Source organism: Genypterus blacodes, unplaced genomic scaffold (genome assembly GCF_046128005.1).
Source record: "Genypterus blacodes isolate CSIRO-AG114 ecotype Tasmania unplaced genomic scaffold, CSIRO-AGI_Gbla_v1 ptg000076l_1, whole genome shotgun sequence".
NCBI lineage: Eukaryota > Metazoa > Chordata > Actinopteri > Ophidiiformes > Ophidiidae > Genypterus > Genypterus blacodes.
This window is the reverse complement of record NW_027466885.1, coordinates 7,422,879-7,449,864: the sequence shown is the minus strand read 5'-3', so window position 1 is coordinate 7,449,864 and position 26,986 is coordinate 7,422,879. Positions and strand designations below refer to the sequence as shown.

The 26,986-nt window shown below is 45.9% G+C and overlaps 1 protein-coding gene across 2 annotated transcripts; it reads right to left on the bottom strand.

The window, feature by feature from the left end:
- Positions 1 to 242: 242 nt before the first annotated feature.
- Positions 243 to 26,732, bottom strand: flt1 (fms related receptor tyrosine kinase 1). 2 transcript variants are annotated; one of them, XM_076158191.1, is made up of 30 exons: positions 26,479 to 26,732; positions 23,921 to 24,017; positions 21,691 to 21,902; positions 20,335 to 20,459; positions 17,614 to 17,779; positions 17,370 to 17,506; positions 17,103 to 17,274; positions 16,869 to 16,986; positions 16,366 to 16,535; positions 16,058 to 16,205; positions 10,412 to 10,535; positions 9,927 to 10,035; positions 8,617 to 8,922; positions 6,299 to 6,445; positions 6,081 to 6,212; positions 5,129 to 5,235; positions 4,643 to 4,778; positions 4,062 to 4,166; positions 3,723 to 3,836; positions 3,545 to 3,633; positions 3,295 to 3,394; positions 3,088 to 3,185; positions 2,864 to 2,986; positions 2,600 to 2,711; positions 2,398 to 2,497; positions 2,183 to 2,288; positions 1,845 to 1,960; positions 1,653 to 1,722; positions 1,471 to 1,559; positions 243 to 1,368 (listed from the first exon to the last, which is right to left on the bottom strand). In XM_076158191.1, the coding sequence occupies exons 1-30, from the start codon at positions 26,534 to 26,536 to the stop codon at positions 1,200 to 1,202; spliced, it is 3,855 nt and encodes a 1,284-aa protein (XP_076014306.1). In that variant the 5' UTR covers positions 26,537 to 26,732; the 3' UTR covers positions 243 to 1,199. The 2 variants fall into 2 exon arrangements, with proteins under 2 accessions (XP_076014306.1, XP_076014307.1); XM_076158192.1 differs by lacking the exons at positions 243 to 1,368; positions 1,471 to 1,559; positions 1,653 to 1,722; ... (15 more) ...; positions 9,927 to 10,035; positions 10,412 to 10,535 and adding an exon at positions 12,516 to 14,243.
- Between the last annotated feature and the right edge of the window lie 254 nt (positions 26,733 to 26,986).

The window sequence follows — 26,986 nt, the reverse complement described above, 5'->3', positions numbered from 1 at the left end:
AGCTTGAGGGCTAGTATTTCAAACTAATAGAATAATAGCTGAAGGGAAAGAATGGCAGACATGAAAAAAGGTAAGGAATACTGTGTAATGATAGTGAGAAAACAGGTGAACTAGTGAATAGAAAATAAAGAAAAAATGAAACCACAGAATGAGAAAAGGTGAAGAAGAATGATAGGATAAATAAGAGGTAAAGAAAAAGGGTGGAGGAATGACGAGGAAAAAAAATTTAAAATTAACATCTTTATTTTCTTTATTGAGGTTAACAGCAGTCAGGGATGTATCGTATATCAGATATACAGCAGTGACTTGTCTTTAACCATACAGCCATAGGTTTATAAAGGCCATTGATCGGAACACTTGTTAGTACTTACAACTAAATGCAGTGTGACTTTAATATAGACTTTGTAACAAAAAGTTGGGATGCAGTTTTCCAGTTACATCAAATCATAGTTGATAGTGGCTGCAGTGTATATTCAGTAAAGGCCATATATCACATTTAACACAAATGTTTGGCCATGAAATGATGCAGCATTGAAATAAATACCAATAGATACATACCGTCTAACATACTATACTTCCATTAATAAAGTCTTCCAGCATATAGTTGATGTGTGCGAGGAGCAAACCATCATTTGAAACTGGTGTCCCTCTCGCACAAAGCTCAGTGCACAGGGTACCAGTACAGTAAGCTCTAATATGTCTAAATACATTCTGTGTAACTGCGTGTGTACTGTCAGGTAATACTTAGCTGCTCTTGGAAAATTACCTACAAGTGATTGGTTGATAAGTTCTGAGCCGAGCATAGAACCAAACAACTTTGATATGTTATTTTTCAACACTATCAATCGGCACATTTTTTGGACAACGATGTGAGGGATTTTATTCTAGTTTCATAAAAACCCTGCTTTACTGGGTGTCAAAAATCAATATTATGCAATGTAAGGCAAATTGGCCAAAGCCCTTTTCCATGATTGTGAAGCTGTGAAGGTCTGAGGATGCAGTTATTGCACTATACTATAACATTTAAAGAACTATATCCAAGCCATTGCTTGGATGCACAGGTGTGGGAGAAGGAAAGGGAGTCAGTGAATCATACAGATATGATGATGAGGTAGAGGATGCAGACTGCCAAGAGGAAAAGCAGAAGGAGTGTTTGAGAGCAGGAGAATCATTTCCAAACAGTTAGAAAAGGCAGGATGCTAGAGGGAAGGATAAAGAAAGGCAGAGTTGTAGTCGGGAGGAGGGGAGCCTCCCTCATCAGACTCCCAGTCACACGGCAGGATGGACGGCTCATCGCCATGCAGACCTTTGATGTCTTTGTACAGACGGGGCATCTGGTTCTCGCTGCACTTACTGAAGGAGAAGAACCTAAACACACAAACATTAATAGCCATTACACCTAAATTTGGGACATAGATTATGTGATTGTCTTAATTGTGTGATTGTAAGACAGTATGTTGTGGCCATTACCTGAGTTTCCCGTTGTTGATGCAGTTGCTCCGTGTCAGATGCTTCAGCTCCTCTGATGGCAGCACCATCCCACTGTCACTCTGCTCATCCTGAAGCACACATATGAGATTTTGGCGCCTCTGTTCATATCGGTTTGTGCTTGCATCATGTTCGTGTGTGTATACAGTTGTGTGTGTTCTTACTTCAGGGCTGTCTGGCTCCTCACAGGGCAGGTCCTCAAAGGTCAGCAGTGTGGTAATTCCCCTCATGTAACTGCAGAGATCAAAAACATCAGGGGATTTTTATTCCTTGTCAACCACATTCCTGTTGTTACTTCATGCGTCATACAACTGACTCTGGATTTTGATGCACACTGTGTTCTCTCTTATTCTCACCCCAGGTTGGTGACTGCGTGAGGGTGTCGGCTGGTGGAGAAGTTTCCAGTGCAAGTCTCACTGCTGTTGACGTCTTCAGCCATGAAAGATCCCAGAGGAATGTAGTCTTTCCCGTCCTGTTCAACAGCAGTGACACATTCAGGGATCTGTGCGTACCTACATGTTTAAAAATGTATACTTTGCCTTTTTAATTTCACTTGCTCGTCAGAGGTGAGAGTGTGTGCCCTGCTACAGGAAAGGGTTCAACAGGGTACACACATATTACACATATTGTTATGCGGTATGTCTATGTCTGTCTGTCTGTCTGTCTGTCTGTCAGTCAGTCTGTTTGTCCTGACCTGCTGAACCCTTTCTTGTAGTAGGTCTCCAAGGGTCTCCACCAGGTTGGTGAAGGTGGGCCGGTCTGAGGCGCTGGCTTCCCAGCATGCCAGCATCGTGCTGTAACTACAAACACACACAAACAGTTAATTTACAATCAAAGTCTGTTACTTTGTATATTTTGGCAGAGGGGACGCTGACTTTATCCTGTTGTAAATACAAACAATCAACCCACATCTCAGGCGTGCTGTACTCTGGAGCTCGCATCCTTGTTCCTGCCTTCAGCCTGTGGCAGAACTCCTCATCGATGTGAAGGCCGGGGTATGGGGAAGCTCCTGTGACACACACACACACACACACACACACACTCCAATGTGAAATACAAGCTTAGTTGCTGTATATGAGTGGTCAAGGCTGGTGAGTCCTTGCCAGTTTACCTAAAGAGAAGATCTCCCAGAGCAGAATGCCGTAGGACCAGACGTCGCTCTGCGTGGTGAACACCTTGTCAAAGATGGATTCCGGAGACATCCACTTCAGAGGAAGACGCGCCTGCTCGGACAATCACAGCAGAGGTCAAAGGTCGCAAAGGGTCAAGCATGGGAGGAAGCATTTATTAAAGTTGGACTGGCTTAAAAGTTATGTTGATTTCAGTTAACAGGCTGATTGAGGCTGATGGAAACATTCTGCTCGTGTGTACTCACGTCCCCCTTGCGGACATAGTCAGGGTCTTTGTAGATGTCTCTGGCCAGACCGAAGTCGCAGATCTTCACCACTTTGTTGTCAGAGAGCAAAATGTTTCTCGCCGCCAGGTCTCGATGAATACACTGCAGTAGGCACAGAGAGAGGGACCATCATGAGCTTCCTGAACACGCATCCACATGCAGAAAACACAAACATGGACAGAAAGGGAGGAGGTGCAGCAGACCTTGCGGGAGGCTAGAAACTCCATCCCCCGTGCCACCTGGAAGCTGAAGGAGATGAGATCCTCCAAGAACAAAGGAGAGTTGGAGACAGACTTGTAATCTAGAGAGAAAAAGCAGATATGGGGCCATTCGACACAAAGATGATGATTAAAGATGTAAGAAGTTGTACATCTGTACACCTTAAGTCTGTACTAATGAAGCTGCTTTACCTAGATCGCAGTCTATCTTCTCATCATTTGATCCGACGCTGCTCTCCCCATCAGACAAACGGCACAGACTCCTCTGCCCTGCATTCTTTCCTCCCATCAGCTGTCATGGCGAGAGGGGGATCAAATGAATGAAAAGCTGCCATAGATGCTCACAGATGTCATAAGTGAGTTTATAGTGGGTTTGTGTGTGTGTGTGAGTTGCATGTGTGAGAGGCAGTGATCTTGACACCGCTGTGGCTGTTGAACTCACCCTGTTGTGCACAAAAACATCTCTCTTGCTCTTCAGGAAGGCAGAGAGATTGCCATAGCGACAGTACTCCACTATGACCATCAGTGGCCCTGCGCACAAAAACAAACAACGTGAGACACAAACATAAAGAATCCTACTTAGAGGAAAGGCACGCAAACACACACACACTCTCACCCACCTCCTGGCTTGGTGCACGCGCCCAGAAGGTTGACTACATTCAGATGGTTTCCAATGTGGTTGAGGATCTTCAGTTCAGTCATTAGTGCTTTGTGCTCGCTGGTTGTAGCACCCTCTGTTGGACAAAAGGCAAAACCAAAAGCAATGACATATAGAGGATTTAATTTGCGACACAGCTCAACTCTCTTATTTTGAAACACTGTTTGTGGACTATAAGAAATAAAAAATCTCAATCTAGGTCATGTTTTAGGATTTAGGAGTCATTTGTATTTAATAACATTTTTCATTTTCAAATTTTCACCCAACGGAGGTCAACACAGCTTTTTTACTGCTGATGTACCTTTGAGCATCTTCACTGCGACAGTCCTGCAGCTGTCGGCGCTGTGTATACCGAACGCTGCTGCCTGCATCACTTTACCAAAAGCTCCACGTCCCAAAGGTTTCCCTAAGAAAGAGAGGGAGAGGAAGATGATGAAGAGAGATGTGTGTGTTTAAGCAACCTTATTAATTACTATTATCCATCCTGGAAATCAGAATTTGTTGGGGAAAAGACATTGTATCCTATCAACAGTTTCAGTTATCCGTCTAAATCTTGCTCAATCCCACCCTGATGATAGTGAGAGCTGATTAGTTCCAGTAAACACAGTTTTTACACTCTCCCTGGTGGAGCCAATTAGATCATCACAGACAACACACACCACAAACACAAAGTCTGATTAATGGAACGACAGACACTCCCAGTAATATCTGATAAGACCTATGAGAAAGTCCTCACATCTCTTTGAGGATCTTGAACAGCTCCCCCCTCTGTGCCATTGTTTTGGGCCACATGACATTCCTAAAATCCTTTCAGTTTTGTCTCATAGTCTAAGTAAGGATGCTTCAAACATCTCCTCCTGCAGACCCAGAGGTCCAGTGTACCTATTTTCAGGCGCTCTCTGGGGAACTCCCACTGGCTGGCGTCATACTGCAGCCTGTCACACTGCTCCTCCATTGGCCCGTCGCCTGTGTCCAGAATGATTGACAGGTACTCCGGCTTCGTTCTGGAGCGGTTTGGCTTTGGAGGAAAGAAATGATGCAAAATAAATAAGCATTAAATGGAATGTTATATTCTTATATCAGAAGCAGATCAGAACAAAATACAACAATTAACAACCATGTATAAACATACATTGGATTTCCATTTCTTCACCCATAACAGCCACAATATACAGTTACTATATTACCACACTATGTATATATGTACTGTGTGTATGTCTGTGCTGTTGTCTAAGGAAACGTTACGCTGAATACTGAACTGACTAATATTGATTTACTGTTGAGTAGATGGCACACCTGGACTCCATCCCACTGTGTGTGTGTGTCTGTGTGTGTGCGTTTGTACATACATATGTTACCTCATCTCACCTGTTTAAGTTTGCGTATGAGGAGCGTGAGCAAAAACCAGAAAAAAGCAGCCACCAAGCAGGTACAGGTGAGCGTGGGAATTTCCAGGAATGAGGCTTCTGAGGAACCTGAACACACACACACACACACACACACACACACACACACACACACACACACACACACACACACACACACACACACACACACACACACACACACACACACACACACACACACACACACACACACACACACACACACACACACACAGATCATGCTTCAACTATATTTTTTTTTCCACCCTTCCAAATGGATGCACTGCATTTTCACCGTCCCACCCTGATCCTCACCCTGAACACCAGTCAAACAATATCACCGCCCATCCTCATCATTAAATTGAAATTGACTCTTTTCTGGAGGATGAAGATATAGCCAGTTTAGTGCAAAGAGGACCCTTTGAGATGCAGGCCGGTCCCTTCCGGAGGAAATAAAAACGGGAGACAGTTTCCTTCCTGACTGATCAGAAAACAACAACACACCGCCACTCCTCTTTCCAGGTCCGGGGGCTGGGAAGTGTCCGCACATTGCCCGGGGACAGGCACTCAAACGGGGGTAGTAAACGTGTGGGGCCAGCCTCTCCAGCCAGCGGATGTGTGCGAGCATGCGTGCGTGTGTGTGTGTGTCTGTATGTGGGTGTGAGAATGAAGAGACCTGAACAAAAGGATGAGTGTGAGCTGCACTGATAGTGTGTTAAGACACACTTTGATCAATGTTTATCCAGACAAGATGCTTCCTTAAATGTGTCACGTGTGTAAATACGGCATTCACATGTATGATATATATGGAAACAATGGACTCCCAGACATAATAATGCCCATATATGGAAGAGTTTGATGTCTGAGAGGCTCACAGTAAAAACAAACTATCACACTGAGAGAAATGTGCTTAAAAACACTATTTGCAAACTTACTGTTGACCCAAATATAGGCCGAGGTCTCTGCAGACCCCCTCTCATTGGTGGCCTGGCACGTGTACAAGCCCTGATCCTCCACTGTGATTCGATCGATATGGAGCGTCCCGTCTTCTGGCATTATGACGATACCTGAGGACCAGAAAGGATTTAACACTTATAAAGGTCATGGCGCAGACATACACAAAGACGGTTTGAGGTTCACGGCGTCTTTGTACCTGATACTTGTGACAGTGCGAGTTCATTCTTGTACCACGTGATGGTCGGGAGGGGGACGCCCCGAGACGGACAGCCCAGGGTGACCGAGCTGCTCACATTGACGGTACAATCTGTCAGGTTATGTAGCAGCATTGGAGGCGTCAAAACTGAAAGGAAACACACAACCTCTTAATGGTTTTATCTTTACTATACTTTACACTCATTTACATTGATGTGGGCTCAGGTCACATAACAGACTCAAAACATAAATCTGCTGACTTGAGACTTGACTTAACATAAATAATCAAAACAGACTCTGAGAGAAAGAATGAAAGAATTAACAATTTGAGCATTAAATTGCTTTAAATTCAGTATACAGCACATTAAGAAAGTTGAAAGTGATAGTTTAGGACTTGGGACTTGGGACTAGTGACGTGATTTCATCAGTTTAGACAGTTGAGACCTGCCTTGTCTTTACTTGTGACTTGCATAATGGTGACTTTGCCCTGCCTGCTAGTTTAACCAATGAGATTCACCTGCAGTAAATTAAGGTTAAAAATGATGAATTTGCTCACTAATATTTTATTGTTATAGCAACTCATTTACACATTTCTTATGTAAAACTGTCACTCACCCATGTGCAGTCTCTGTTATTGTTGGACTAAAATAGATCTCTTATGAATTGAACCTGTTTTATTTTCTCTCTCTGTGTTCTGGAACGGTGCCACTCCTGGACAATAATGTGCTCTACTAGTGACACATTTCTGTGTCAGCTGACCTCAAGTTTCTCACAGGCCTCTTAGTCACCCTGAAATAATCTCCAATACAAACCCATTTCCTCTCACATATGCAGTGATTCATCAGTAATTAGCCTGTGCGTAGGAGCCATGAGCTGTTTTTTTTTGTTCCCATTGCTGTAATTTGAACAGATGACCATGACTTCCCAAAAATGTCTGACTCTCGCTCACCTGATGTGGGTTTTGCTTTCTTTTCCCTGTCTTTTATATCTCTTAATCCCTCTCTGTGGCTCCTTTATACACCTTGTCTCTCTAGTAATCCCTTGTGGTGCTCCTGAGGGAGGAAGTCTACGTATTGAGCTTTGATTGTATAGAGAACAGCAGTAAAAGACATGAAGAAAAGTCACTTAACCAGGCGACTGATTGTTGTTTCCCCTATCTTCCTCCTGGACAACAATTGATGATTGTCCACAGGCTTGGGGCCTGACAGTGTCTGATTGGCTGATTGTTCCTCTGGCTCTGTGTAGGGGCCTGTAAATGTGGCATTGTGGGAAGTGCCATTGTGTGCTCTTCCTCCAGACAAGAGCTCATTCCCACGTGAAAGAGGTGCTGAACTGGAGTGCAAGAGCAAAGGCAGGGTGGGGCCCCAGGAAGCTGAGGGGACCCTATTCCCAAGCAGCAGACCCTCTGTGAGAGGGGCTGTTTGTTTGTTTGTATGAACAACACAGGTGCACATTGAACAGAAGGTTGAGCTTCTTCTGAGTTAAACGTGGAGAACGTGGTTACATCGATTGACAAAAAATAGTTTTCATGCAAATGGACTAGGTTGGATTTTGTGATGAGGCAGGGTTGGTATTTGCCTGGGCAAAGAGGGCGCCCATTAGCTACACATCGACAACTAATATAATAGAACCCTAACCCTAACCCTAACCCAATTAGCCGTTAATTCAGGGGTGGGGAACCTCCGGCCGTTTGATCCGGCCCGCGAGACACTCTTTCGATGACGTCATATAAATAATGATACTGTGATTGAAATCCGATTTTCAATCGCAACGCAAATTTCAGCACACTTTGACTGTAGGAACCGGATTGTAACTGGATTACTCTAAAACTATTTTTCCATCATTGAGGCAAACTCTTACGTGTGTGCGTTAAGCTCAAAGTTACATGTCCAAAAAATGAAGGAGCCCTTAAATCTATGCATTCACTATTGTAAAGGCCGTCAGAAAACATGAATAAATTCCAGCAGCGGCCCTTTGTTCATAAATGTTACCTTGAATGAGACAAAGGTCCTACCTTGGTGTGCCTGGGCCCCATGGCACTTTATCTGCCTCTGCATTTGCTCAGTTTGTGTTTATGTCCTGGGGCTCAATGAGCTCATTTGGGGCCCCCGGACAATAAATATCCCTAATCTCGGGCACCTTCAAGGGCCTCTAGCTCGGAGACCCATGAATCATTTAGGGGTCACATTATGGAGCACCCCAGGGTGTGTGTGTGTGTGAGTATGTGTGTGTGTGTGTGTAGATTCAAATGCACACTGGAATTTTGTACTCAATGTCAAATATAGTAAATTTGATCCATCCATTGATGATGACACTCACCTGCAACCACCACTTGTGTATCAAGGTGTGTCTTCTGTCCGGTGAGGAGGTGATGGGCGGAGCATCGGTACGTCCCAGATTCTCTGGCTGTCAAGTTGCTAAGCCACAGGATCAGACAATCGGAGAACTCTCCATGTGTCACTTGTCCATTAAGGTCAGGGCTCTGAGACTGGGCGTCCTCCTTGCCAGTAACTCGTTGCCATGACAATGCTGTGTACAGGTATTTATTGGCTATGCAGGTGAGCTGAAGGTCCCAGCCCTCTCTAGGCTCCGCCTCCTGGCTCACACTGAAGCCCCCTGGGACGTCTGAGGGGACGACAGAAGGAGGGATGGAGAGAGGGAGAGGGGGAGAGAGAGAGTAAGGGAGAGAGACACACACACACACACACACACACACACACGCAGAGGTGGATGAAAAAGGAAGTGAGAAAAATGAAAAGGAGAAACAGTAGATTGACGAATTGCAGCGAGGGAAGATAACAGAACTCCTGAAACTCTTTCAGGGCTGATTCACGCAAACCTCCACTTCTGTAACCTTTGATTTGATGACAATGTTGAATGGCTATTTTGGGTAAAAGCAGCTAGTGGAATACAGTGTAAAGGCTTTTTATTTACTTTAGCCATTTGAAACTTCCCGTGGAAACGGCTCGAGAGTTTCCTGATGGAAGATAGTGTTTATCTTTCCCAAACACCCCAAGGCCTCCCGAAATAAAGTGGACCTGCCAGTCCAAGGAAGTGCGCTGCATGGGGAAGTGCAACGATAACAGCCCCAGGTTCCTGTTTCACTCCTGCTTTCACACTAACAGCGTAGCGGAGGCTCGAGCACCAAAATCGTACTCAAAAACAAAATCTATCCCTGTATCCATAGTAACATAGATCAAGCAGACTGAGTAGTAAATATACTGTTAGCTGTGCACTGTGTGTATGTGACGCAATAATAAGGTGGAACATTGAAGAAAGGCAAAGAAAATGTGTGTGTGGATGCGCACCACTGTGTGTGTGTGTGTGTGTGTGCGCTGATGGGTGAGGAAGCACAAGAAAGAGAAATGTTGTGTCACAACACATGTAATAAAAAATATGGAGTTGTAACCTTAACAATCAAAATTACAGCATCATTTCAGTCAATTTTTGTAAATTTCACATTCATTCAAATTTCCGCACAAAAGTAGAGAAATGACAGAAATGACTTAGCATGCTAATGGTGACAAATCATCAAAATCGCCCAATTATTTCCTATTTAAAGATGCGGAAGGAGAAGGATGTGTGCCCTTTTATTGTATCCACATGCGTGTTTGATCTCATGTGTTCACCTGTGATGTAGAAGTGGATGTCGAGCTGATCGGTGCCAGCAGAGTTGGATGTGACGCAGCGATACACTCCAGACACAAAGGCCTCTGCCACAGTCAGAACCCCCACCGTCTGTGGAACGGACACGCACAAACATCCGCATGAACAAACCAGCACTTAACCCACTTTGTCAAAAACAGGCACGTACACACACACACACACACACAGACTTGTTACCTCTGCCCACTGATGGCAGCGCTTATATTTTCCAATGAGCGGACAATAGAGGTCCACTTCCAACTCAGTGGGCAGCTCAATATGCAAACTGTCGATAAGTACTGGTAGTTAGTTTAGGTGCATAGACACGAGTCTGCATGTATGCGTGTGTGTGAGGGATTGAGCGTGAGAGAGACAGTAATGGTTCTTAATATGGATTATTTTGGACATCACAATATCTAATAAAACTACAAATTAAAGCATATTGGGCCTCTACTGTCATCAAACACACCTTATTCTTTCCCTGAAGCACTTCCCGTCTGTGTGCAATGCTCAGGATGTGGTTGCTTATGGACGTGGCAGGGATTCTCTCTCTCACGGGGCTCCATAGGGAGGAGGACGTCGGACACGCACACCTTGAAGGAGGAGGAGGAAGAGGAGGAGAGGGACAGGGACTCAGCTGTGTTGACACAAGTCACTTTATACTGCTTCCAGATGTGAGTTTTGCAGCTGCGCTTCAGTGGGAGGAAGACCAGAGCTCCAAATAGAGGCCTTGATCACCACTACTCTGATGTTATCTCACCCTGGAATCATCATCACCAAAACATTTTCATCTATAGCCTCGTGTCCTGCTCTTGTATGCTCAGTAACCGTGACAATAGTGAATCTTTGGAGTGCTACGTAATGCTGGATTGTCCATCTCTGGGGAATGCAGAGGTGGTATTGTCGTCTTGTGGATCAACTTCCTTCCATTCTTAACAATTCACCCCACATTTCCAGGACAAGTGTTCACTGGTCTAAATCCATCGATTACACAGCAGAGTTGTGGGAACCGGAGCTAATGCAAGACGCTTTGTGGTTATTTATGCAATTCTTGTTAAGATGATGAATGAAGCTGAAAACAAAGGGAAGGAGTTTGATGGATGAAGAAGATGGTGTCACATACTCCTCCATGTTGCATAACTATTTGGTAATGATGATGAACGTTTAATATGCATTATTATTCGGAATCTGGCCCAACAGATTGTTTCCTCGTGTTTAGTCTCTATACCAATATCTGAACCATAAATCTATTTTAGACCCATAAAAATCCAATCAGCCATAAATAATTGCGTGATTATATATGAATTGGTGTTTCAGGGGAGAGGAACCATTATAACACAATTTCATGGTCATAAATGATCTAAGAAGGCATTTTATTGACATTTACTGAAAGAGAACACACAACATCTATCTATCTATCTATCTATCCATCTATCTATCCATCTATCTATCCATCTATCCATCTATCTATCCATCTATCCATCTATCCATCTATCTATCCATCTATCCATCTATCTATCTTTCTATTACATTACGATCATTTAGCAGATGCTTTTATCCAAAGCGACTTACATTACCACCCATTACAGAGGGGGGAGCAATTGAGGGTTCGGTGCCTTGCTCAGGGGCACCTCGGCAGGGACTATCTATCTATCTATCTATCTATCACAACAACATAACACTTAATAATACGTAATTAATACGTAAATAATTAATAATACTGGATAACACGTAATATAATAGTTACTGCCACAAATGTATTTGAATTTCTGTCTTTTACAGAGGTTTTGGTGTCTCGACCTCCTCCCTGTCTCTGTCCCTATCCCTGTCTTGCTCTCTGCTCTCTGTCCTCCCTTGTCTCTTTCTGTTTCGAGCTCCTCCCTCAGATTGGTTCCTCTCCGTTCACTGATTGCTCTTCCTCTTGGCATCTAGACAGTGTGCCTCTGCAGAAACGGCCCACCCTGTGCATAACACTGAACATGATGCTCACACACCTACACACACACACACAGGCACGTACGTACGGAAACTCTCACCACATTCATATTCACATGCACACAGGCAGATAAAAGTGACCACGTCTGCCAGGAGAGGCTTTCTTACTCAAACATACTCACGCACACACACGCACGTGCGCACACACACACGTACACGTACACGAACACGTACACACACGTACACACACACACATGTACACGTACGTGTGTGTGTACACACACACACACACACACACACACACACACACACACACACACACTATTAGTTAAATGGTTGAATGGACACAAACATGGTTAAGAATACAAAGGAACATGCAGGCATACGTCAGTCATTCACAGCCACATTCACAGAGTGTGCCTGACAACAGGGTGAGCAGCCGCCTGTTTAATGTGATATAACACAGAAGGAAATATGAATGGACCGTTCCAATGTGTGTATCAGTGGGGGTCATCTCCTGCCCTTTCCTCCTGTCCTGTCCTGTCCTGTCCTGGCCTAAAATACACCTTAGTGTCTCTGTTCCTGTTTCAAACCCAGAATAACCACACAGACATAGAAACCAATACACAAATGTAAGCAAAGTTTAATGCAAAAACACACATTACTGTATATAACACTTCATGACATCATAACAGTTTCATACACAGTTGCCAAATATTGTCATTTGTCATATGTAAGTTAGTTGTATAAAATTATTAAATATTAGACTCATATATTACTCATAGAACATCTGTATACAAGGAATGAATCACATTGGGAGACACCCGTAGAATGGGACAGACAGACAGACAGACAGACAGACAGACAGACACACAGACACACTCCTGCTGATTCACATGCAAACGTTCACATGCGCACACACACACACACATATATTTATGAACATATATATATATATAAATTTTCTTGTTCTCTTCAAATGGCTTTTTGTATCACACACACACACACACACACACACACACACACACACACACACACACACACACACACACACACACACACACACACACACACACACACACACACACACACACACACACACACACACACACACACACACACACACACACACGGCTGATTTTAGGAGCTTTCGATACAAACGGAACGGAGCTGTTACATCATTTGACAAACAGGAGACAGTTGGCACAGGATGACACTGGACAACAGGGGATGACACAGGGGAGTCATAGTCTTTGGTCTGGGGAGACGTCCTACATGGTAGGTGACCGCCAGTCTTTCCATAGAGAACTGTAGGCATCCCATAGTGAACAACACAAAGCTTGGCCTCTCTCCTTTTCGCCCGTCCGAAGTGAGTACATTTGACCTGCTAGTCGTGGCTAAAATCGGAACAGAAACCCACAGCTTTGGTGGATGTCAGGATCGGATCAGGATGTCAGGGCTTAGGACAGGTGTGTGTTAATGCACCCATTATAGTACCACTCTAGGACACAAAAAAAGCAAAGCAGCTCCAGAAATGTGGCTAGTGGATGGATGGAATTGCACTTGTTCTGGCTCAAAATGTCTGAAACAAGGGATGTAAAAGCGTAAAAACAACTACATGATGGCTGGGAGGACATAAACTGAAGGCAATGAATGAAATAAATAAATAATCATTAAAGCAGGTCGCCTTTGGTCCTTAGTGATGTCACTTTTATTCTCTTCCTCTATTCTCTTGTGTCTCCTGGTGTGTTCACTGCTCAGCAGTGTTCAAAGTCACTTTGCTTACTTTCCACACCAGTGTGGGGGTGACTGGGTCATCACATAGGACTGCTCATGTCACTGATAGTTCTGCTGCTACAGAGGAGCACTGATGAGTGTGTGGAGGTGGAGGAGGAGGAGGAGGAGGGCTCAAAGCTGGAGGGGGGAGGCAGTGGGGTTTGTTCTTCTGATGAGGTGGAGGATGCTGGGTTGGGGTGGAGGGCAGAGCTGGTGAGGGAAGGGGGTTGGGGGGTTGGGAGGGGGGCAGAGGAGTTGGGGGGTGGGCGGCTGGGTGGGGGGTCTCAAGAATAGATCAAGCTCTTGAGGAAGCGGACTGTGCCACGTTTGAAGACGAAGGGACAATCACGCTGCTGGGAAGCGTCTCGCGTCGGGGAGGAAGCCAAACAACGAGAGGAAAAGCGCTCTGATTTTCGCACAGGAAGCCCAGTGCGCCTCCTGCCCGGGCCAGATAAGAGCGCTGTGGTTCCCAGGGCCAGACCCAGGAGTGGACCTGAGACCCAGGAGTGAGGGCCTCTCACCCTGGCCCAGCCTGGTCCACTGTCCCTGGGCCTCCTCCGGAGCGGCGTCAGGCTCGTGGTGCAGCCGAGCTGCAAAGAACAAGGGCCCAGTGAGGATCCAGGCAATAACAACTACTGACTACAGCAAAGAGACACACACAAACACAACCAGAACCAGAACAGAGCTTCCCTGAGGACCACAACGCAAACTTTAAAATGTAATCTGCTGGGACATCACTTGATTTACTGGCAATTCACCAAATCACAGTCCAGTTATTTTCCATTATTCAGCACTATATCCAATAACCAATCATAAAAAATTGTTTTAATTGATCAGTTTGTCCCTCCACGTGCAGATTGCATCTCTTAAAATGAAACAAGAACACTGAAGACACTCTCATACATTCTGTACTTCTGCACAATAATGAAGTACAGAACAAATGTACGATTGTAATTGAAGTGTAGAATCCTTGGGAGTTCTCAGCATGTAACACGCCTACTGGGTGAAGACGGACACTTCTAACGGACGGAGCTTGAAGATCATAACCTCACAGAAAACACTCAAGCATCACCAATGGGCCGGGAAGCTTGGTGTGTACATTGCGTGGGTTTACATTTGCAGGTGCTGATGGGTAAAGCCTGCCCGGAGGTGTGGCGCCATGCGAGAGTGCCGGTGCTAAAGGTCAAGCACACTGATGATGTCAGCGTGTCTCTGCGGGGGAATGGAGTGTGGGCGGCTGCTGCGGTGCTCTCAGGTAATACTTAACCTCTCTGACTCGGTCATAACCAACACAATACGTGTTTGACCTCCGACGACAATCCTGCCGTGTTTTTGCCAAGTGCTCGCCGGAGTCGCATGTTCATATGTGTGCGTCGGACTAACTGATGGTCCCCAGGTATCGCTGGGCCGGGCCATTTCTCATGAGAACTTTATACATAGTGTGTGTGTCAGATATAAGAAAAGGCATCACAGGATGCAGTGTGCAATCACAATAATAAACAGGCCTCTCACCCTGCGTCCTGCACAGGAAATTCATTAAATCATAGCGTTTGATTTGGAAACCAACAAATCGTGACTGAGAGCACGGAACTGGCTCCTATTGAAGTGTGTTTTTTTCTCTGCCCTTTCAAGTCTGAGATGCGACACTGTGTACTGTGTCTGTGAATGTACCAGGCACACACACACACACACACACACACACTCACACACACAAACACTTTTGTATGCATGCACTTGAACAAACATATGGAAAAAGACATAAGGACTGTAAGAGAACAAACATATGGGGAAAGCAACGTGCATACACACAAATGTGATGGAACGTACACGTGTACACACACACACACGTGCATGCACAAGCACACACACACACACACACACACATGAAAGGCTCCCAAAGGCATCTGTTCTGGTTACAAGAAGGAAACCCTGTCTGAACACATGATGAAATAGACAAAACATGTCTCGTTTTCAGAATCACACACACGCGCACAAGCACACACCGACACACACGACAGAATTAGCATACAATAAATACAGTAAACATTTTAGTACTGTGTGTATTTCTGTGTATGCACCATTATAGAACTAATACACGTCTAACAATTTACTGCCCAAACATCTACAAAAAAGTTGAATTATTTCAAAACAAATTTGCCCTCAAATTTACCTAAAAATTCCCCATTATTCCAGATGAATTAGACTTTTTTGGATAATATAACAATTTACATGAGTTCCATCTTACTGGATAATGAAAAATTCCCACATGTGGCTGAAAACTCCCATTCCATCTGAATACGCTGTCATGCTGAATAGCATTTCTGTGGTTTATGGTGTAAAAGCATAGGACGTCAGTATGGAGGCAGTGTGTATGTGTGTGTGTGTCATGTTGTCATCTACTCACAGGCCTTTGGTTGGGCAGGGGTGCCAGAGCCAATGGATGTTAGGAGGAGGAAATCCGCGGGACGTGCAGTGCAAAGCTTGTCTGCTCCCCTGCGGGACAGATCCCGGGTCCTGCAGTGACACGGCCTTCTCCCCTATCTGAGGACTCACTGCCAAGAAAGACACCCCGCCCGCCACCCCCCACACACAGACACACACACACACACACACACACACACACACACACACAGATACAAGTTTTAATGGGGGAGGCTAAGGAAAGGGGAGAAATTGTGGTTCTGGCCAGTGAGGAATTTCATGGTTTCTCACCGTTGACATCAAGTTTGAGCGTGAGATTCTGGAACAGCCTGTGCTCCTGGATTCTGACCAGGACTGTGTAAGTCCCAGCGTCCTCCTCTGCCACGTCCCGGATCACCAGTGAATTGTCATCCATGTGGTACCGGGAGCATTGCTCTGCCGCCACTTTGCCGTCCTTCAACCTGTCGGAAGCGAAGAACGAGAATTCAACTCGGAGAAAACGTCTGGGCCATACAAAAGGAAAATAACTGCAAATATGACTAATGGAATATAATGAGCACAGCTTTTGTTTGTATTTTGCACATCATTCATTGGTTCCCCAGTTGATAAAGATTCATCCATTTTTATTCTTTAGATGAACGGCTCCCTAATGAGGATGAGGAATGTCCAGGGAATGAAAATGAGACGATAACAAAGCAGTTATATGTTTATATTCACAGAATCAGATGATTTCAGAGAGGGCGAGAAGCGCTCATTTGGGCTCCCAAGGGTTTGCGGGAGTTCTGAGCTCTTACCAGATGACCTCAGGGGTCGGGAAAGCTTTGAGTTTCGGAGAGATCCGGTACGACTTCTGTCCTGCCTGAGCCTTCAGTACAGCTCCGTGCCGGGGCTTCAGACGGATGAACGGGCGGTCTGAAGGAGAGCAAACGCACACGTGAATGGAATCGCTTGATAACTGCCACATTCATCTACCTTGACAGTGATCCAGACGCTGCTCAGGCTCATGAGTTCCTCAGAAACGGCCTTACCATAGACAGAAACGGTGACTTTCTCCTGTTTGAGTTTCCCCCCGCTGGTGACGCTGCAGGTGTAGAGGCCCCGGTCTGTCCGCTGCAGCCTGGGAATGGTCAGAATGCTGTAGAATAACAAGTGCGTCTTGTTGTTTAAGATCCGCTTGGTAACAGAGCCGGTGTTGTTTTTCTGCAGGTGAAGAAGGAGGAAGAGGAAGAGGAGGCTCAGCTACAACATAAATGTAATCAGTAGAGGTGATTGATGGTGTATAGTGCAGGTCTGACCTTCCCGGGATAATCCCAGGTGATGTTCACTCTGGTGTTCAGCTCTCCGGTGGCGGTGCAGTTCAAGGCCATTCGTTCGCCCTTCAGCGCCTGCACAGGGTCGCTGCTGTTCAGATACACCTTCATGATGTTACTCACTGAGGAGAGAAGACGTGAGAATATGTGAAAAAGCACCAAATACACACACACACACACACACACAAGGTGACACGTGATCTGCGTTGTATCGTGAAGACAAGCCCACCTGGCCTGTGCACAAAGTAGATATGCGAGGAGTGTGTGGTGCCGTTGACGGTGGCCTGGCAGAAGAAGAGGCCCACGTAGAAGTAGTTGGGACTGCGAATGATGAAACCTTGCCTGCTGTTCCAAATAATGTTCCTGTGGTCTGGGGGCAGTTTGTGGTCATGGAACTGTGGGGAAGGAGAAGACAAAGCTCATCAATCACCTCATCCTCCTCATACAAGCAGGAGATGCAGTGGCTCAGTGGGTAGAGCTTCCCCTTTGGAACCGGAGGGTTGCCGGTTCCTGCCAAGGTGCCCCTGAGCAAGGCACCGAACCCTCAATTGCTCCCCCCTCTGCGAAGGGTGGTAACTGTAATGTAAGTCGCTTTGGATAAAAGCGTCTGCCAAATGATCGTAATGTAATGTAATGTAATGAGATAAAGGAATGACTCGGATTGTGGGAAGATTCAACAAATGTTTCAGCGACTTATGACTTCTGGAATCGGGTTCCATTTCATTAAGGAGACGTTTAGATGTGAATGCACTGAGATCAGTGGATTATTCTGACATTATTCTGCTGGTATAAATCAGCCTGTGGAACTGTGTAACCGTGTTGTTTTCTCCAAAGCTGACCGAGGAAATGTTTACTAGAGTTTCTGTGACACAGTGGAAGCATCCCACCCTCTCTCAAGGGAACAGGTGGACCCCCCCACCTTCACACACACGCACACACAAACATACTTCCACCCGATTCCTGCGCCCCCAGTGTGAACAAGCTAACAGCTCCACTCCCAGAATGAGGTGACCCCTTCAGACGCCACTGAGCCCTTCCCTTCAGTCCGGCAAAGTCCAGGCTTGACTCCGGCCACCCGTGTGGAGTTGTGTCGACGCCCTCTGCGCACTCTGCTCCCTGCTCACCTCCTCTACGGCGAGGGGGGGGGGGGACAAATGAGACGAATGTGGAAGGCAGTGAAGAAGGAGGAGCGAGAAGACTCAGAGAGGTCAGGATGTGAGAAACGTGACTCCAGTCCATCTCCTCTCATCCTGTTACTACAGGATATGGACTGGAACTCTACATCAAGCCCCCCTCTCACACCCCTCACCCCTCTCGCACTCTCCGTCCCGGACCTCCCGGTCACTTTCACAGTGAGAGCAACAGGAGCAGGGGCATTGTTCCCGTTGAGACGGGTCATCATGGTGATCCAAGTGCAAAGTCCTTCCAGGAAAAAAACACTCCAGAGGTTGTGACAGTGAGCAGATTCCTGGTGGCGAGGGGTTAAGGCAGGAGGGAGACGCAGGAGGAAGAGGAGGGGAGCTATTTTTAGCATGATTACCTTTGTGATTCCAAGCATTTGTACAGAGATGGGAGCAGGACAGCAAGTGCAGTAAACAGGAGCTGTGTGTGTGTGTGTGTGTGTGTGTGTGTGTGTGTGTGTGTGTGTGTGTGTGTGTGTGTGTGTGTGTGTGTGTGTGTGTGTGTGTGTGTGTGTGTGAGAGAGTGTGTGTGTTCTTGTGCAGCCATGTTTCCTTCAGGTTCAGATTTATGGTTTATTATCAGGAACAACCAGCAGCAGCACATTGAATCAAGTTACTTTGGTATTTAACTGCAGTTTTGAGGAATTTCCACAAAGTTGCTCTACAAGCTGCAGATAAAATGGGGTCTGTTCTACATATCTACATTTACTTTGGATCCTGTAGTATTCCTCTATGTTACTGTTAATCACGTACTTCAATGTGATGAATTGGAGTGTTTCCGTTTTGTTTTAGCACATTGAGTAAAGGATTCAAGCTCTTCCTCAGTCAGTGGAAATGACGTGTGGCTCTAATATTGTTCTTGCACTTCCTGGAACCCAAATCTTGATCGCTTGGACTTCCTAAGGATTTTCATCATCTATGGGATTCTCTGGTCTGTTTTATTCATCAGAGTCAGTGACATAATAGCCTTCGTATTCATGATAGGTCCTGCCGGGGTCTTTGGGTGATGATTAAAGGGCCGGGGGCTGCACTTTGATCTGCAGGGCCGACCGTCGCTGCCCGGGCTGCACCTCTGCTTCCTCCCGCACGCCTGCCAGCTGTTTAAGGCATCAGGAGCGAGCTGGCAAGTCGGGGGGGGGGGCCTCCAGCAGAGGTGGCGGGATGAGGTGTGGGAGGTGAGGCTGGCTGGGGGCCAAAGGGGGCACTCCAGACCCCATGTCCTGTCTCAAGAGGCCACAATGGTGCCAACAGGATGCAGAGGGCGCCACTCATTTGGAGAAGCCGGTAGAGAATGGGTCATCTTTGACTCACCGGCATGTTTAGTCAAAAGACGGGAACGCACATTCGCAGACGCGTATCTCCACAAGTCAATGCAACACGCACACAGAGACACGCACACACTTAGTCACGCAGGTCACACGCACACACGCAGATGGTGAACTCTGCCGACACTCCTCTTTGCATTTAGAGACACCGTCTCTCTCTCTCGCTATTTCCCACTCTCCCTCACTCAGCACTTGAATGCCGACACTCACAATCACATCCGCATACACTTTTACACATATCCGCACACGGAACGCAAACAAGTGGAACGGCACACACGCCACGGTGCAACGGGTGCCAAGATAAGAACAATGTGGTAAAACATGTGGAGGGGGAGAAACAAGGGGCGGGGGAGGAGGGGGGGCAGGATTGGGTGCATGTGTGAGGACCTGATGGAGAACAGGGGTACGAACATAAACATATACAGATCATGATTTCTGCTTTACCTTTACCAAAGTTGCGGTGACATTGGGGTGTGTCACCCTGCAGGGGATGACCAGCGGCTGCTTCTCCTTCATGAACAACACATCCGGGCTGTTACCACGCAGCTCCACAAATGGCCGCCGGCTGTCTGAAACCCAAACACTGCGGTTAGGGACACGTATGGCTCAGATAAGGAGGCGGGAGGTCAAAATGAAAGCGCAAAACAAAAGACTTTCGCTCTCTCTAGCAAACACAAACATTGCATACAATATCACCCTAGGCAACAAACAAAAAACAAACATACACACACACACACACACTGGCCCCCCCCGCCCATTCATTGAATACCCATTCATTAAAAGACTGCCTGTAATCAACAATAAACACACAGATTGTTTAGATGCAATCAAACAGCCTGTCTGTGTTTTCTCCTCCCTGCTTGATGGCTATAATATTTCTTTGCCATTGAACGTTGTGGGTGTTACTCGCTGTATTGTTTGTTACTGTAGGGTGTTATTCAAGGAAAGCAAATCTCTGAACATTTGAACAAAAGTACCCCAAGGACTAGTGGACCGAGGGCTTCCTTCTCTTGCTTTGATTCCATATTGAGGTCTGGGGTGGAGGTGAAGTCTGAGGCGAGAGCGAGACCGAGCAAGCCAAGTCTGGAGCTTAATGGACGCGGCGACCCGAGCGATTGATGGCTCCCGAGGGTCCTGTTGGCCCAGCGGTAGCGTGCCCTGTGACCCTGGCCTCCAGCCCAGCTCCGTGCCCGCCACTGCCAAACGCCCCCACCCTCCCACTCCCCATCCCACACCCCAAGACAGGGGCCGGACAGGCAGACATCGCGCCTCCTCTGCCCCTGGATACCAGTGAGCCACTGGCCTTCATCCTATCCTCTACACACACACACACCTCCCTACAGCCACCTTGTAGAGACACGGCAACATCCCCTCCCGGCAGACCCCCTTCAGCCCTCCCCCCTGCACAGGATGCTTCGAGCAAGGCTGAGGGGAGTAGATAAGGCTGATGCCCTGGGAAACTCTGCCCAAGCCTGAGCCTTTCAGCAGCTGGGCTATTCCTGGACCCCCGAGGTAGCACGTAAACGAAAGTAAAAAAGAATTTATATATAGTTGACAGGGAGGCAGAGGGAGCAAAAAGAGGCAGGGGGGAGTCCAACCTGTGCCAGAGTCACCTCGAAGGATGTGCTGTTGGACAAACAGTGTTTAGATATAATTTGGCTCTCTGGCATTGGTCTGAATTAAGCACCCACTGCATCCTGTTTAAACTGGGGGATATAAACAATACAGGGCGGGGTGGGCGAGGGCCGAGAGTGATACGGGGGCCTGGCGGGTCAGCTCTCCAAAGTTTGACTGTCTTACCTGTGACGTACACGTAGACGGACGTCTGTCGGCGGGTTCGGCGTCGGTACCGGCAGCGGAACATGCCGGTGTGGTTCACCAGGGCACGGCGGACGGTCAGACGGCTGCAGTACTGCTGAGCCGTTCGGCCACAGCGAGACTGCTCCACTCGGGCGCTCTCCTGATCGCTGGCCAAACCTGCTGGGAGCAACCATTTCACCTCCCAGCGGCCCCTGGTAGAGTCAGAGTGAAGCGTGTAAAGCAGGGGTCTCCAACCTTTTTGTCTCTGAGAGCTACTTTGACAAAATAAAAGTGTCTGAGAGCTACTCATGTTTTACATTGTTGGTCACATTTATCCACATGGCTGATTCTCCACCCAAACTAGCTGAATAAGCGTCTTTTGAGTGAACATTTACAAAATGTCGATATCCAACACTCAACACAATTCAGCAACATAAGCATGTTTTTTTCTGAATACATTTCCAGTGTCAAGCTCACGCCAATAAATTCACATCATATTAATCTCATAGAAACAAAAAACAATGTTATTACTTATTTTACTATTTAACTAATACTATACCTTTTATATACCTTTTATATTTCTCATTTTATGTCTATCCACATATCACTGTTAGTGAGATGACAGTGAGTGTGGTACTATTTCCACGAGGAATTAAAATAGTTTTGGAATGTTCTTGCAAGCACGTTCTCTGTCGTACAGTTTTGGAATGTTTTCTTCAGAGTGTTTTCCTGTTGGGAAGAACACACACTGGATTGAGAGCCTGAGTGGAGCTTCTTTTTTCTTCCAACTGGACTGTTGGATGCACAGTTCTCATGTCTGTGAAGGTTTTTTGTGGACCCTGCTCGACGTGACGACTTATTTCAGCAAATTATGCATTCTGCCTTTATGTTGACACAATGCATCCAAATGCTGCTTTTTTCCCCAACTGTCACTCATCTTTTCGCACACTGCTCTGTACCTGTAGTTGGCCCGAGACCATCCTATCATTCTGTCTCGTATTAAGTTGCAGAAAAAATGAAAATGTGAGTTCGCTAACGACACATGACGCCCTGCTGGCAGCCGGAAAGTCCCGTGAAAAGTTGCCGTGGACTTTGGTGAAGTGGTGCTCCACAGACGTGATCGCACTGCAAATGAGTCACGCACACACTTGTCATTAACATTCGTATTTTGTTGCCTTTTATCGGGGCTTTTTTCGGGGCGGTCGTCGTCAAATCCAACGTGCGCTTGCTAGCCGAATGTTGCGGTGTCACGTAACCAAACATGACAGCAGCGCCATTTGTTGGATTGACAGCTGATTGACTTATAATCATTTTGTGACAAAAGGAGGCGGGATGTTTGTGAATTTGATTGGATAGAAATTTAAACAGCTTTACCACGTGACGATGTGTTGTCAAATGTATGTAATCTTTGAACCTTTCGGCGAGCGACTGGTAGCTAGCGAGTGACTGGTAGCTAGCGAGCGACGTGTTGGGGACCCCTGTTGTAAAGACTCCTTGGTTGTATCAACTCTGCTAATAGTGTGAAGTTTTTAAAGAGTAGCAGCAAGTAAACGTGACGGAGCATCGAATCTGATTAAATCGTACTGGAATTGTGAAGAATTAACAAATTGTGATGCAGCAAATGATTCAATGATTAATCGTAATTAAATCGCATCACCATGGGGCCTAAACTTGCGCAGCCTAGAACAGACTGGTGGAAAAGTGCAGATATCTGAATGGGAAATTGTCCATTAGAAAGAAATAAAGGGGTCAGTGAAGGGGTCAAATGATCACAAGGAGCATCACCAGTTTACAGAGTGACCTCAGCAAATATTGAGGGTTAAAGCAATAAATCTGTGATTTCATAAATCTTGTACGAATGAGGGCACTGGCACTTTCCAGGTCCGTATTTTGACTCATGGAACACTTGGAAAATCTACTCTACATGACATTTTAGGTCAAGTTTAGTTTGTTAAATATGTTGACTGCGTGTGCCGATGACATTTTACCCTGAAACTTCTGAAACTATCCTGTACTAATGTCCAGACACCTAGGAGACGCGGCCCTCATTACGTGAAGTCACAGAGAGATGAGGCGGAGACACAGAACATTTATTTTCATGCTCTTGTCATTCTAGCATAGACGTGTTGATGGTCTTTGGGGGAATCAAGAAGAACATGTTCTATTTTTCTTCTTCGAAAATAGTGATGCATTCAAAGACACACACACACACACCTGAAGTGAAACTCACCTGCAGTTGAGCAGCAGAGTCTGGTTGGTGTCCAGGACCAGCTCTCGAGTTTTCACGTCCAGAATGGGGACGCTGTACTTCCCCTTTAACTCTTTACCTGCATGGCAAAGAGAGAGGATGATGAAGAGAAGCCAGAGGAGGAAGAGGAGGGTGTTGAAACCCACACACACCATCACAATTACATCACTGTGAACTTACTTTCCCAGCGAATTCAGAGGTCAAAGTCATCTTGTAAGGTTTTGGCTGCACCATATTGCTAAACTAATATTGTAAATAAGGACTCAGAGTCAAAACCCAACACCCAATAGGCAGCAGAAAGGACTTTAAGTGAATCTACATCTCCTATAGCTGAATTCTTAAAAAGTTGTTTGCGTCACCTCAATCCAAAAAAGTGTTTTTAATTGAAAGTTTTGTTTTGAGAAGTTCTAAATGCCGTCCGGCGTACATCCAGGCGGTACACCTACCACAATTTGAGAAACCCTCATTAGGTGCATTGTTTTCTGAGGCTTATAGATGGTTGTGGGTATGTTCAGTCACATGGCCCGCTGTTTGTTTCTTCCCCCTTGACGACAACCTGGCTAACTAAACTCTTGGCGAGCTCCCGTTCCTGCTAATTTCCTCCACCCAGAATATCAGTGACCCTCCTCAACCTCCTCACGCCCCCTCGCTCAGGCCGGGCCAGGGGGGTGGTGGTGGTGGTGGGGGGCCTCTTGACAACTTACATGGAAATGCGTAAGCAGTGTCCCTCTTGTTTGTCAAATAAAGACATTGCTCCACTCGATCGCTGAGGTTTATTAATGAGAGATAAAGTTTGCTGTCTGTCCGCCCTTCCTTCCTCCCAAACACAGCGGAACCATCGTTCAGGGAAGTCCGTCCTTCAGGCTGAAAGCTCCTTACAGACGCCACACAAATAGAACTCAAAACACTCCTTGGACGTTACCAGGTTACTGATCTGTCAGCAGTTAAATCACTCTTGCGGCTGCCAGTAAGAGAGTTTATCTCAATACAAACCTTCTGTGTGTGTTAAAGTGCTGAACTCCATTATTACCATTCATCGTCAGCATCATTGTTCCCAGTGGATGTGCCATTGGGCAGATCAAGCATTACTCATGCAAGCTAGCACTTCCTATACTATTTCCTTGGTTTTTACAAGTAGGTGAAACACACACACACACACACACACACAGTTAGGGAAGAAGGAGAGGATGTCAGAAAACTCATTTGGGCTCTGGGGCCTTTTCAACAACCTACAAATGACTGCAAGCCTCATTCTGAAGTAATTGAGTTCAGATTTACACTAAATCTCCCCAAATCATTCAAAAATGAATGTCTTGCCTGGCTTTTACTTAAAGGAAAATATACACAACTAAGGGGGAAAAACCATGCAAACAGCACTTCACTTAACATTTCTACACAATAAACTTTATATTCTGCAGCGTGGAGTGATGAGGTAAAGATCAAAATAAGCCAAATGCTCCATGTACTACAGCGTATAAATGATTTAACAAGTGATTGTATTAACTCACATTAATTAACTGTTCACTGGTTTTCTTTCAAACTTGTTTTCTGATATAAAGAATTCTACAAATGCTTCTTAATACCATATTGAATAAGCACACCAGGTTCATTTACAGCTCTGAACAATGGCTGGATGAGGCAGGATGAGGGTGAAATATGTCTCTATTATTACCTTTTGCTTGGTTTGCAGTTATAAAGTCATCAAATAAATCAAATTTCATCACAACTTCAAAATCATAGTTCATTTATCCTTTAAGATCCAAAATAAAAACTAGCAATTAAGTTTGAGAGGATTCTTAACTTGATGATATATGTTAAGATTTTGGACTTCAAATCTACAATCTGGGTACAATCAGGCAGCGTTTCCCCTCAGTTGCTCGTCGGGCATGTAAGTGTAATCACCAGTGAGTGACCAAAGGTTCCACTGGAGCTTTTCCTTCCTTCATCTATAGATCCTCCATTAGACAAAGACAAAATCATCAGGCTCAGGAAACAACGCCCTGTGTGCAGCCTGTTCACCCCGGGCAGGAGTCCACAGAGGCCGGGCAGAGAGGCCACACAAGTCCGCTCTATCCAAACAAGTGTCCCGCAGGATAGCGCTTATCTGCCCTGCAACACTCGGCGCTAATTGAGGTTTACAAGCACAACAGCAACACACAGCGCTTAATTGGGCGTTAAATGACAATGACGCCGCCATTTAAGGATACAAATGTTTCCCCACCTGAATAAAGAAAGTTTTAAAGTTCAGCTTTGGAGTTTGGACCCCGATCTCTTATTAAATAGCGTCAAGATGAATTCTAACAGTATCTAAGTCGCTGGAATAGTGCGTAAACAATAACAGCCCTGGATTGATTGATCATCGATTACGCTTTACCACCTTTAAAACACAATTCAGCTGTGAGCTTACCGAATAACGTCATAATTACTATAGAACAACAGAAACACAAGCTCGCCTTTATGTTACAGGTGTCCGGTGCACCTCGGCGCTCTATTGCATCAAACAAAAAGTATAAAAACATAAAATAAAATGTTTTACTCACTTTTTCCAAACACGCCACACGACAATCCACAAAGTAGGCAGATGAAAACTGAATTCATGATGCCTGGAGAAGATGACGACAAAGATTTAAAGTTGTATTCCTGCTGTTTGCGTCCTCCGCAGCTCAGCTCAGCTCAACGCGAACTCGCCGCTGGATGGAGACGATTGGTTTCCTGAGGACAAGCAGCCGGAGATCAGGTCACGCTGCTACGAGACTGCGCGCTTCAGCTCGGGTGCAACTTGTTCCCATCGCTTTTGGACCGACGCGCGGATATATACAGTTCCCAGGCTTCTGTGACGTCATAGATACACCCAACAAGGCGCGTAAATCGCGCACGGATCGCGCACCATCCATCGCGCACGGAGATGGATGCCATCCATCCGCAGCTGGATGGCATTGGATGGCATCCAGCAGCTGGGATTTAAGACGGGTGTGAGCGATTTGCTCACACTGGGATTTAAGACGGGATGCGCGGCACGTAGGCAAACCAGGTCGATGGCCTAATCAA